The sequence below is a fragment of the Diadema antillarum genome, unplaced genomic scaffold (genome assembly GCF_040938485.1).
Source record: "Diadema antillarum isolate AM-2024a unplaced genomic scaffold, OU_Dant_1.0 seq00000322_RagTag, whole genome shotgun sequence".
NCBI lineage: Eukaryota > Metazoa > Echinodermata > Echinoidea > Diadematoida > Diadematidae > Diadema > Diadema antillarum.
The window spans coordinates 527,652-539,909 of record NW_027271341.1 but is presented as its reverse complement, the minus strand read 5'-3'; the positions used below and the strand labels follow the sequence as shown (position 1 = coordinate 539,909).

Below are 12,258 nucleotides of genomic sequence, written 5' to 3'. Positions count from 1 at the left end.
AGGCTAAGAAGAAAACAAGCTAGCTCCAGTGCCCTGTCTCCTTTTTATGTGAATGAAGGCTGGCCTAAAACATTATCCAGTATGCTGGATTGGATGTTGGGCAATGGTTCAAACTAGATGCAAATAGGATAGCCAGAATAATGCATGACAACTGACATAGCACAATTATGGCTCTTATTTTTGACGTCTGCAACATGCTTTCTCAGATGGAGTATGTTCTGGCAGTATGTACAAAGTAGACAGAAATTATCACTAAGACATGCTTGATTGCACTTAAGATAATACAGAAGAAATGTTCAGTCAATGGGCCGTATGCATAAAAAGTAGCCATTGCTTGAATGTGCTAATCTCTTGCTTGCATATGTGTATGCACAAAAATAAGTAATTGCTTGTGCAAGCAAAAGTTTTTGATAGCAAGTACAAGCAATTGCTTGCTTCCTGCAAGCATCTGCTTTATAGATGAAGCACTTCTTGAAAATTGCATAAAACGGACGTTTTGCTTTGATATGTGTGGAATACACAATGAGCAACAATACGCAAATATACAGTGTAATGCGCACGCAGGATACACTTATGCACATCTCAAAAAGCCACTAGCTGACTGCTGAGCAGTATAGCGGAAATTGATACTGTACCTTGCGCCCAATAAGAATCAAGAATTCATCAAATGAGGTATGAAATAGTACAAATTTGACTGTATGCATGTATTTTATCATACTGTCTGCTTACATCTGGTACTAGTGTACTACAGGGACATGACCCATAATGACATAACGACACACCCACATCATGCCCCAGCAATATATCGCAACTAAACTCGCCTTTAATGTATGTTGCATTAGGACAACCTTTGCATTGTTACAGTGAAGTATTACAGATAGAGGGAGTGGAAACTGTTTGGAATCCATGCAAATGCATGTTTGATGGGTTCTAAAGCATTACAGTAATCCACCTACAGTATTTGTAAAGGCTTTCATCCCATTCTGATCCTCTATTTCCGAGACAAAATATGAGGGGGAAAAAGTTCCACATTTCCATGAACTTTAAGCTGTATTTTGACATAAAATTTGGATTACTGGTAAAATAAAAGAATTTGCTAAGAAAAGTTTAGGAAACAATTCTTGGGTACATTTCTACTCAAATTGTGTGCATTTAAAGTGAAATGAAAATCAGGTCCTCCTAAAAACTTCTTTCCGTGATGCTGAAATTTGCCCATGTTGGTTTCCTATCTTTCAAACTGGAATATTTGATCTTTCAAACAAGAAACCTAGTGGGTTTCATGCTCATCTGCAGAGTATCACAAGTTCACCTTCCAAGCATTCTGGGACTTGTATATTGTTAGCTTAGAAGAATACAGTGAAGTTGGGGGAGGGGAGCTCTGGGGGACCTCCAGGGGACATGGTGTCCATTTGTATATTCCATCACACTGGCAATTATATCTGCCAAATTTGTAGAAAGTATTATACCATTAAAAAACAAATCTAATTGTGAAAGCTGCCCCCAATTGGTCGCAGCACCAATGAGGCCATCCCTTAATCTGCCATAGAGGAATTGAAAGTACACTCACCAATGTTTTTACTCAAAGCATTGACTCAATCCTTTCTGGTTATAGAGAAAAAGTTTTAAAAGGTTCCTTAATATTGGACCTATGGGGACCCTGTCCTTTCCTGCAATCCAGAGCTTGGGTTCCTCGCTATGGCAAAATCATCAGTAAGTCATGCATAAACAATTGAAGGAAAGACCATGGCATTTTTATAGCTATATCAATGTAGCTATGACTTTTGACTTTTACAGAGCTTGCTGCTTTCCTGAGTATGCTGTTGCAATGCTACACATAATGCACATTCCATCATTTCATCAATGAAAATGATAATTATGATGATAAATAACAAGAACTATTAGCGATACCATCATTCATCATCACCACAGAAATTATTATGATAAAAATCATCATTATCATCATCATTCTGGTAATGACAACAGCTAATTTGTATGATATCTAAACATCATTTACAGTTCTACCAGAAGTGTCCAAATAAAGATACATACATATCAGATACCACGATACAGTCTCCAATCAGATCAACTAGAGTACACTGTATTCATATCCTAAAAACTTCATATGCCTGTTCACATCCAAGCATGCCAATTAGTCACCGCCAGAACCCTTGCACAGAGTGCTCTTGCATATGGTTTGGGCAAAAAGTCAAAGAAGCATAGATGTTAACATCATGCAAAAATATGTTAAAACCTGAATCCACCTCAATACCCAAACAAAGACTCTAATCAACTACCTGCATGACTCCATCAGTTGTAAGTATAACACACTTTGTAACTGCTCTTTGTCAACAACAATTTTTTCACATTGAAATCTAAATGACAAGCATGTTCCAGGTTTACACTACGCGAAATTTGCTATTTTGCTTGGCATCAGGTACAGGTGATATCATTTGACACTTTTCATATTACAGATGATGGCTTTCATTGTCAGTCATATACTGTACATTATGTATCTAACCTCATGGTTGACCTTGGGTGCATTTATCAACTCCTTTTCTCGGCAGAAACAGGTTTTCCAAACAGCTTTCAAGGAATTTTTACGAGTTGATAAACGCAAAGCCGCTTTAAAAGCCCTTTCGGAAAGCCTTTTCGAGAGGGTGCGTTTATCAACTCTCCTTTTCTCGGCAGAAACAGGTTTTCCAAACAGCTTTCAAGGAATTTTTACGAGTTGATAAACGCAAAGCTGTTTGTAAAAGCCCTTTCGGAAAGCCTTTTCGAAAGCCGCAAATTTATGGCTTTCCAAACAGGTTTCCTATACAGGTTTTCAGAAACCTGTTTGTAAAAGCCTTTTGAAGTTGATAAATGCAAAGCTGTTTTGAAACGGCTTTTAGTATTGTACTGCAGTTATGAACAATGCACGCCTTATTATGACCTCTTCTCCTTGGGTCGAATTGCGCAATGCAGCTGTGCAGTGACAGGCCAGTTATCGTGTTCACAAAGAGTTGATAAACGCAACTATTTTGGAAGCCGTCTCTAAAGGGCTTTGGAAACGGCTTTTGAAAGCCGCTTAAACAGGGGAAAGTTGATAAACGAAGCCAAAGTCTCATGCCGCCACTCAGAAATATTTGAAGTATGTGCTAAACTGGAGCTGCCTCACAGATATGAAGACAATTGATTCATGTGGCATTGCATCATGACTCGTCACTCTTGAAGAAGATATGTCTTTATGATGGTAATTGCTTTTCGCCGTCCCTTCTTTTAGAAAACAAGCGGCACATTAATAGTACAGGGCTTTGGAAAGGGCTTTGGAAAGCTATTTAAACAGGGGAAAGTTGATAAACGCAGCCCTTGAACACCCCAACTGTGTGAGTGGGTGTAGCTGGACATTCTAAGATACACCATGTAGGTCTGGTATGAGGTACACTTGTAGTTTAACAACAAATTACAGTTCCCCAGAATGGCTGTGTGAGGGATGCAAAGTTATCTGATCAGCATTGTGCATGACATGGTAGAAGAAATTGACAGCTTTCTCATAATTCTTGACAGATATCCTTTCATTTATCCCATGAAAGCGTTTCAAATCCTCTGGTCCCATTGCAATAGTTGGTGCGAAGCGGTAGATGTCATCAGCCAGGTTCCAGTAGTGCCTGGTGTCAGTGTTGCCTATCATGACACCTTCAACAAAGAACAATACGGTACCATAACTTGAGAGACTTTTGTTTTGAAGATGTCACTTTTGCATACAATTTCTAATGGGTCTAGGGCAATTACCCGGACCCTTCTCCTGGCCCTAATCCTAATCCTGAACCCAATCCTAACCCTAACCTAAACTCCTAACCCTAAACATAACCCTAACCCTATTCTTTACTCTAACCTTACCACTAACCAGTATTTATAGGGGGGGGGGGGGTAATTGCCTGGATATGTTTCTAATGCAGCATTTTTAGAGAAGTTTGCTAAATCTTACCCAAAATAATTGGCTCCTAAAACTTTCATAAATTTTAGACTGTTTAGAAAAGCAAGTTTAATGTCACAATTACGAAATGAGAGAATACTTTTTAAGACCAGAAACATTCGCAAATTGCCACTGGCATTCAATGCATTGTAAGGACAAAAAACTCATGTGCATTTCACTTTTTGGAATCCTGACTCCTCACAAAGTTTGTGAAAGTGTCATGCACACGTAAACTTGTAGTTAACAGTAATTAATTGTTACAGACCAGGTTGAATGTGGATGAAAAAGTATGGGCTTTGGGAAAATTGCATTACCCCTGGAAGTACTCAAAAAGTGCTGTATAACAAGGCATCTAATATGAAGGGCATGAATTAGAGACTGTACCATAGGTTTTGAAAAGTCTGATCAAAGGATATGAAACTCTGCAGTCTTTTCTCATTTACATACACTCAGCAATTAAAAAGAATTTAAAGTAAATACTTTTTTGAGTTCATATTTTTCATAGAAGGTTTTGGTGAAAATCAATGTATTATATATTATACTAAAAGTAATGTAATTGGCTATCGATCTAGTAGGTCAATATAAAGGAAAATTTTGCACGTGAGTGAACACATTCATTTTTGTTCTCCAATGCACAAAAGTACAGTCTGTAAAAGTTGCAAAATTTGACGTTGTCTTTTATTTGCAAATGCCCTTCAAGATAACAATGATAACAAAAGACCAGTTTAACACAATGAGGGACATGAATGAAATAGTAAGAATAAGTTTTCATACTCTATAACCTCAAACAAAATCAAAGTGGGAAACTAAAGGCAGAAGATAAGAATTTTCTGTCAACTCAAACTTGAAATGAAATAGGGAGTAAAGGCACAATGATGATTAAACATTTTTAGTTCATTCTTTCATTTATTAATTCCAGAATTCCTGAGACAAATTGAAGAACCAAATATTACTTATTATTTTCCTAATTTGAGAAATCAATTCAAATGGCTACCATTTTTTTCTTAAATATTGCCTCCGCTTTCATTTCATTTGAATTTGGATTCCATAGAAGGTTTTTATTTTCCTATTTTTAGCCTTTATTGATCTTTTGGGCTTCAAAGATATCATAGGAGATCAAAGGTTTATTTTTGCAACCTAATTATTTTTTTTTATTGCGTTAAATTTGTCTTTTGTTCTTATTGTTACATGAAAGAACACTTACACATGAATGACAACTTGATCATTTTTGCAATTTTTACTTTTGTGCCTTGGAGGAGAAAAACAAAGATGTTCACACACACATAAAGTTTCCCAATTTATTGATGGGGGGATAGCCAAAGTTACCTTTTATATACAATGAAACCCCGTTATAATGAGTTCGGTTATAACGAGGAACCGCTTATAACGAGGTGATCGCATCGGTCCCGTTTTCTTTTGCTTATAAACCTATGGCAGAGCGAATCGGTTATAACGAGTTCGATTATAACGAGATTCCGGTTATCACGAGGACAATTTCGGTGCATCATGATAAAGAAAAACATAAGCAATTTGATCAGATATAACGAGGTTCCAAAACATTGAAAACCGAATTCACGCTATCCATGTCTCTTTCCCGTTTTGCAGAGTACCGTTCCTTCGATGTTTTCTTCTAACCCACGCAATAAGACACAGGAATACCTTCCGATGTTCCGACTAAGTTCTTGAATATACTCTTTCAATTTTCTTTTTCACGAGATACGCATGTGTAACAGGTCAGACCACACCGCAACAAGAAAAAAAAAAAAACACATTCAAAAACTTTTCATGTAGCGACACTCGTGGCCAAAAATGGACAATTTTAGAATGCGTGTGTAACTAATCATTATATCCTTTCCATTTTTAGTTCCGACTTACACTTGTTTTGCTGGTTAGTAAATGTGAGTTTGACGATTAAAAGCCAAAATAATTGTTGAAATCGTCTCGATCCCGCTGGGTGACAGTAGCATAAAAATAGTTGAATAAAGCATGTTATTCAACTATTTTGTCAACTATTAGTTATTCAACTAATAGTTGAATAACGCATGTTGTTCAACTATTCCGACTTACACTTGTTTTGCTGGTTAGTAAATATGAATGTGTATGATTAGAGCCGAAATAATTAATGAAATCATCGCGATCCCGCCAGGTGACAGTTGCGTAAAAATAGTTGAATAATGCATGTTGTTCAACTTTTCCAACTTTCACTTGTTTTGCTGGCTAGTAAATATGAGTGTGTATGATTAGAGCCGAAATAATTAATGAAATCATCGCTATTCCGCCGGGTGACAGTAGCGTAAAAATAATTGAATAACGCATGTTAATCTACTTAATTGAGTCGGTGTTCGGAAAAAGAAACAAACAAACATTTAACAGTTTGAATAGATCTGGCTTTGTTCATTATCATATAACATATGATAATGTAAATATGAGTGTGTATGATTAAAGCCGAAATAATTAATGAAATCAATGCGATCCCACCGGGTGACAATAGTGTAAACAAATAGTTGAATAACGCATGCTAACCTACTAGAGTCGGTGTTCAGAAAAAGAAACAAATGCATTCAACAGTTTGAATAGATCTGGGTTTGTTCATTACCATTTAACACTGCATTTCACAATGAAGATTTTTCTTTCTTTCAGAATGGTCTACGAAGTACAGATTTGCGTAAAAAGGATCACAACCTTCCAAATTCCCTGTCGCATATTTTTCAAGAATGGATGTACAAAACGAGAAGAGATTTTCGGAAGAAAATGAAGAATGCATTTTTAATCCTTTCGGGCGCAACGATCATACATTGTATAAGATTACAGCCGAAATGATTCATGAAATCATCGCATTCCTGCTGGGAACCAACAGCGTAAAATATCTTGAAAGTTGCAGTAAACAACGCATGTATGTTACTCTATTTGCGCTGGTGTTTCGAAAAACTGAACAAACGCATTTTATACAATCTGATTTTGTTCATTGTCATTTTATACTGTATTTCACAAAACGAAAAATATTCTTTCAGAATGGTTCAATATAAGAGGAAGAGGTAGGTGTAGAAACACTCACGAATTTGACATAGGCCTACTTGTCAAGAACATAATGTGCAACTACTATGCAAAGAGATTTTCGGAAGAAAAATAAGGAATTAACGCATTACAATCCCTACTTTTTTTCTTCTTTTTTTATCAATTCACAAATAATTTCCATTTATTCTCTCAATAATAATGATTCATAATTGTGCAATAACAACGCAAAGGATGTTCTTTGACGGGTATATGACGTCGTGCTTATGTTTTTCGTTGTTTTTGATGCGTACGGTCATAACGAGGTACCGGTTATAACGAGGTAATATCGCCGGTCCCATGGACCTCGTTATAAACGGGGTTTCACTGTAGTATAATACATTAACTTGTAGCCAAATATTCTATGAGAAATATCAACTTATTTCTTGCAGACAAAATTATACCATATATAGTGTTGCTCACTTGGAGTTACAAGGACTGGTGAGAAGACTTGACGTATACTTTGTGCCACAACCTGGAAGCCAAAACTGTCCTCTCCGAAAGACGAGATGGGTGATGGCTCTGTACCAGATATCACAGACATTCTCACCCTGTTGTCATTGATCACATTTCTATCATGTTCCATAACCTGTAATATTAATAAAAATAATCACACTGCAACATTAACATGGTGTTCATATAAGTATGTACATCTATGGCTATTGCAGGGCAAGTAACTAAGATGTAGGCCTACTATACCCAATAAGCATCATATGACATAATCCCACATCTACAAGTGTATAATGTACTTCAGATGACAATAGCATGCCCCATCAATTGAACATATTGACAGTGACACTGTCTCAGCTTAATTTCTTATGTTAATAAAAAAAATGTAACACATTTTTGTCTTCATTGTTCTTCATCAACTTCATACATTTGATGTGGTTCATGATCTGCCTCAGAATATATGTCACAACAGATATACTGTAGGCTGTAGTAGTCAATGCAAAACATTGATAAATACCCCACACCAAGTGTGATTTCATGGCCATTTGAACTTTTCCATACGCAAGTAAAAAAAAAAAAAATGCCGCAGAATATTACCTCTCGTCTTGGCAGACCAGAAGACAGTTTAATCTATGTTTTTATCATGCAAGTTTGATATCAGTTGCTACCTTCAAGTAAAGATTGGTGGAAATGAGGTGCCTATAATTAATAAAGAGTTTGATTCATGGTTCGATAGTAGCATCAACACCACTAATATCAACAAGTGATAGGTTGATTTAAGTTACTAGTAGTCCCCTTTTCATGTTACAAGTGATACCTGGTGGCATCAAATAATGCTTACATTTTCCTCATTGTCAACAATGAAGCAAAAAAAACAAAAAAATACATGCAAGGGGCCATACACACAAAATTATTCTATGGACTGGACGAATACAACTAGTATTGATAATACCTGAGCTATGGTCTGAGATGGATGTATTCGATGATTTACAATGGCCCATGCTGATGGAGGCAGCACATTTGTCTGGAGGCAGGATCACATAAAATACAATATAGACATGCTTTATATCTGATACAATTTCAACTAGAAACCGGAATTTGTCAACACTGACAAATTAGGTGATCCGATCTCTTCGAAAATCAATGATTTGAGTCCTGATCCAAATATTCATGACCATACAGGTTTCATCTGTGTTGACGGGACATTGGCCGTGTGATGTTTGGATTCTCATTTAGAAAAGGGAGTGAGACCTGCCATCTTTGGTACCGAATTCCGTATACACTAACGGAAATACAGAATGAAGTATATTTGACCTTTGACCTCACTTTGCACACCCAAGATGGCGTCTAAGCAAAAAGTGATTATTTTATGAAATGATTCTTGTAACATGGTCTTTGCGTGTGCAAAATATGGGAAAGATAGGACATGTATTCACCAAGATACAGGATGAAACATTTATGACCTTTGACCCTAATTTACATACCCAATATGGTGTCTGATCCAAGCATGTAGTTGTTGTTTTATTAAATAATGTACATGACATAAACTAAACATGTGCAAAATATTGAGGTGATATAGGGGCTGTTTTTCTTGAATTATTGCAAAGAAGGTTAAAAAAAGAAATATGAAAATACATCAAAGATAAGCATTTATTTTGGCGAGGTTTTCTAACGTTATTTCGACGTCGTACGAAAAAAAACAGAGGACACGTTATCGATAGCGCAGTCTCAGCTACAATATATTAAAACCTGGGGGAAGTTCACCGAACGGTAAGTGAGCTAGTGCTCGATAAAGACAAACATGTCAATTTTCACATCTAGAAAAATTTCCTCCCATAGGATAACACGTCATAACGAAGATACAGAAAGATGTACATATGACCTTTGACCCCACTTTGCACACCCAAGATGACATATGGACAAAAAGTGGTTATTTTGTGAAATAATTCTTGTAACATGGTCTTTGCGTGTACAAAATATGGGAAAGATTGGACATGTATACACCAAGATACAGAATGAAACATTTATGACATTTGACCCTAATTTACATACCCAAAATGGCATTCAATTAAGTAGTTGTTATTTCATGAAATACTGTACGTGATATGACCTAAACATGTACAAAATATGGTGGTGATAGGTTATGTTTTTCTTGAGTTTGTGCAAAGAAAGTTGCAAAAAGAAGAAATATTTCAATACATCGAAGATAAGCTTTAATTTCAACCAAGTTTTTGGACGTGATCCCGACATCGTAAGAAAAAAACATAATGCATACTAATGATAGCCAAAGTCTCAGCAACAACATATTAAAATTTGGAAGAGATTCACCTAAGCTTAAGTGAGCAAGTGCTCGATAAAGATAGTCATGTCAATTTCCACATCTAGAAAAATTCCCTCCAGTAAAGATAACACGTCATATCGAAGATAAAGAAAGAAGTACATATGACCTTTGACCCGACTTTGCACAAACAAGATGGCATCTGAGCAAAAAGTGGTTATTTTGTGAAATGATCTTTGTAACATGGTCTTTACGTATGCAAAATATGGGAAAGATAGGACATGTATTCACCAAGATACAGGATGAAACATTTATGACCTTTGACCCCAATTTACATACCCAAGATGGTGTCCGATCAAGTAGTTGTTATTTTATGAAATAATGTACGTGACATGTACTAAACATGTGCAAAATATGGGATTGATAGCCATTGTTGTTACTCATCTATTGCACAGAAAGTAGTAGAAAAAGAAAGAAAAATAAGGAAAAAATTGTTATTTTATAGAAATTTGAAGGAGAAGCATGAAAAAATCAGAAAAAGATAAAGTAAGGAAAGGGAGATTATGATTAACTAAAGAAAAAGAAGAAAAAAAGTGTTTAAAAAAATTAAAAAAATTAAAAAAAAAATATTGGCAGGGTTGAGCCTCGAACCAAGGACCGTAGGATTACGAGTCGGATGCGCTACGCAATGACCTATTTCATTCTCCATAGGCCCTGTGTATCAAGCAAAATGGCGCTGCATCGAAGCCTCGTGCCATTTTTCAACCAAGTTTTTCGACGTGATGCCGACATCGTATGAAAAAAAGGAGGGCACATTTACGATAGCCCAAAGTCTCAGCTACAACATACTAAAATCTGGGAGAAATTCACCGAAGCATAAGTGAGCTAGTGCTCGAAAAAGAGAGTCATGTCAATTTTCATTTCCAGAAAAACTGCACTCCCATAGAGATAACACGTAAACTGGTCAAATTTGACAATATTACTTTCAATCCATTTTTACGAGGTGATGCCATCATCCAATCAAAATGTTGTAACTATATTAATGAAAGATCATTTAATAAGCTACAACATACTGAAATCTGGGTGTAAATTGGAAAAGGATAAGTGAGATACGCTCGAGTGAACTTGAAATTTGATGACGTCATTTTGAAAATTTACTTTTTTTACTTTATTAAGAAATTTGATATCTTTTAATCATTTTGCCAGCATCGCCAACCCATGAAATAACATGTCCAACTCATCAGCTTTCAGAATATGTAAAGAAAATGGGGGGTCACCGTCCATCCTGACGAGTAAATTCGGATTTAAAATTGGCGTTTTTTTGGCATCGTTGCACTGTATATCCCCATTGACGCTACGCGCGGAATTTCAACTTTGACGGGCCCGTATGACGTCATATTGGGTCAGATTGACTTGAAACTTGGTAGAAATATTCCTTGACATTTTAGGCATCCGATAAGTGTAAAAAAACGGGAAATTTCTATTGCATATGAGCTGTGCGTGCGTATATGTGCGCACGCGTACGCGTCCGTCCAATTTTTTCAATTTTTCCAAAAATGCTCCAAATGGTCTGAAACGTGTGCAAAAAAAATTTGAGCTCAATTTGAGCATACACATATTTCAACGTGCGCGTTTTAAGAGAAAATATGAATTTTGAGAATATGAGTAGAATGCGCATAACTTGAAATATATGTGACGTAAATTTCATTGAAAAATTCCATTCCTTTGATGAGATATGATTGAGAATGTGTTTTCATATAATGACGTCATAGTGACGTCATGGTCAATTGATCACTATGATTTTATTAGACCCGTCGTCTTTGGGACATGATACATATATGGTATAAGTTTGAAATTGATAGGAAGAATACTTTCTGAGCTAATCGATACACAAAATTTGTCCAGAAATAAAGAAAGAAGAAGAAGAAGAAGAAGAAAGAATCCGTACAGATACAGAAGGTGATCCGAGAGGATACTCGGATCACCTAATTATTGAAATATATATATATATATATATATCAAAATATGAAAGTTCTGCGTCAGTGTGTAATAAAAAGATATCAAGAGTAAAAAACAGTCGTATAAACACCGCAGGAGCCAAAAAATTGGACTGACGCTTCAGTCAAAGACCTTTATCACAGTAAGTCTGAACATAAACAATTTGATGCAAGAAACTACGAGACGCATAAGTTGCCAAGATACAAATAATAATAATAAAAGGCTGGCTGGACGCATAGTATAAGCACTAGGGAGTGACGCCACAAAAGGAAGAAAGAATAAAGCGCAATTTAAAGCAACAAAGTGCGAAGGTTATTCATTTTTTCATTCTTTCATTTATTTTTCATTTCCAACAAAAACATATAAATATATTACAGAAATTGAATACAAGTACATAAATTTCATCATAATACAAAATAAAGGATAAGTTTACAGAAAAATTGTAAGTATACGAAAATGTTGGAAATGGGGAGGAATGCTAAAAAGCTGGGCTTGTAGGGTGCATTCCCCCCACACGTAATACAAG

General features: G+C 36.0%; 1 protein-coding gene across 1 annotated transcript in view; it reads right to left on the bottom strand.

The window, feature by feature from the left end:
• Positions 1–3,205: 3,205 nt before the first annotated feature.
• LOC139730611 (N-fatty-acyl-amino acid synthase/hydrolase PM20D1-like) overlaps positions 3,206–12,258 on the bottom strand; it is a 61,684-nt gene continuing 52,631 nt past the window's right edge. Inside the window, exons 10-12 of the mRNA XM_071641468.1 lie at positions 8,409–8,480; positions 7,430–7,595; positions 3,206–3,675 (exon numbers count right to left, since the gene is read on the bottom strand). Coding sequence (XP_071497569.1) covers positions 3,443–3,675; positions 7,430–7,595; positions 8,409–8,480 — 471 coding nt within the window. The 3' untranslated portion in view covers positions 3,206–3,442. The remainder of the gene's footprint in view (positions 3,676–7,429; positions 7,596–8,408; positions 8,481–12,258) is intronic.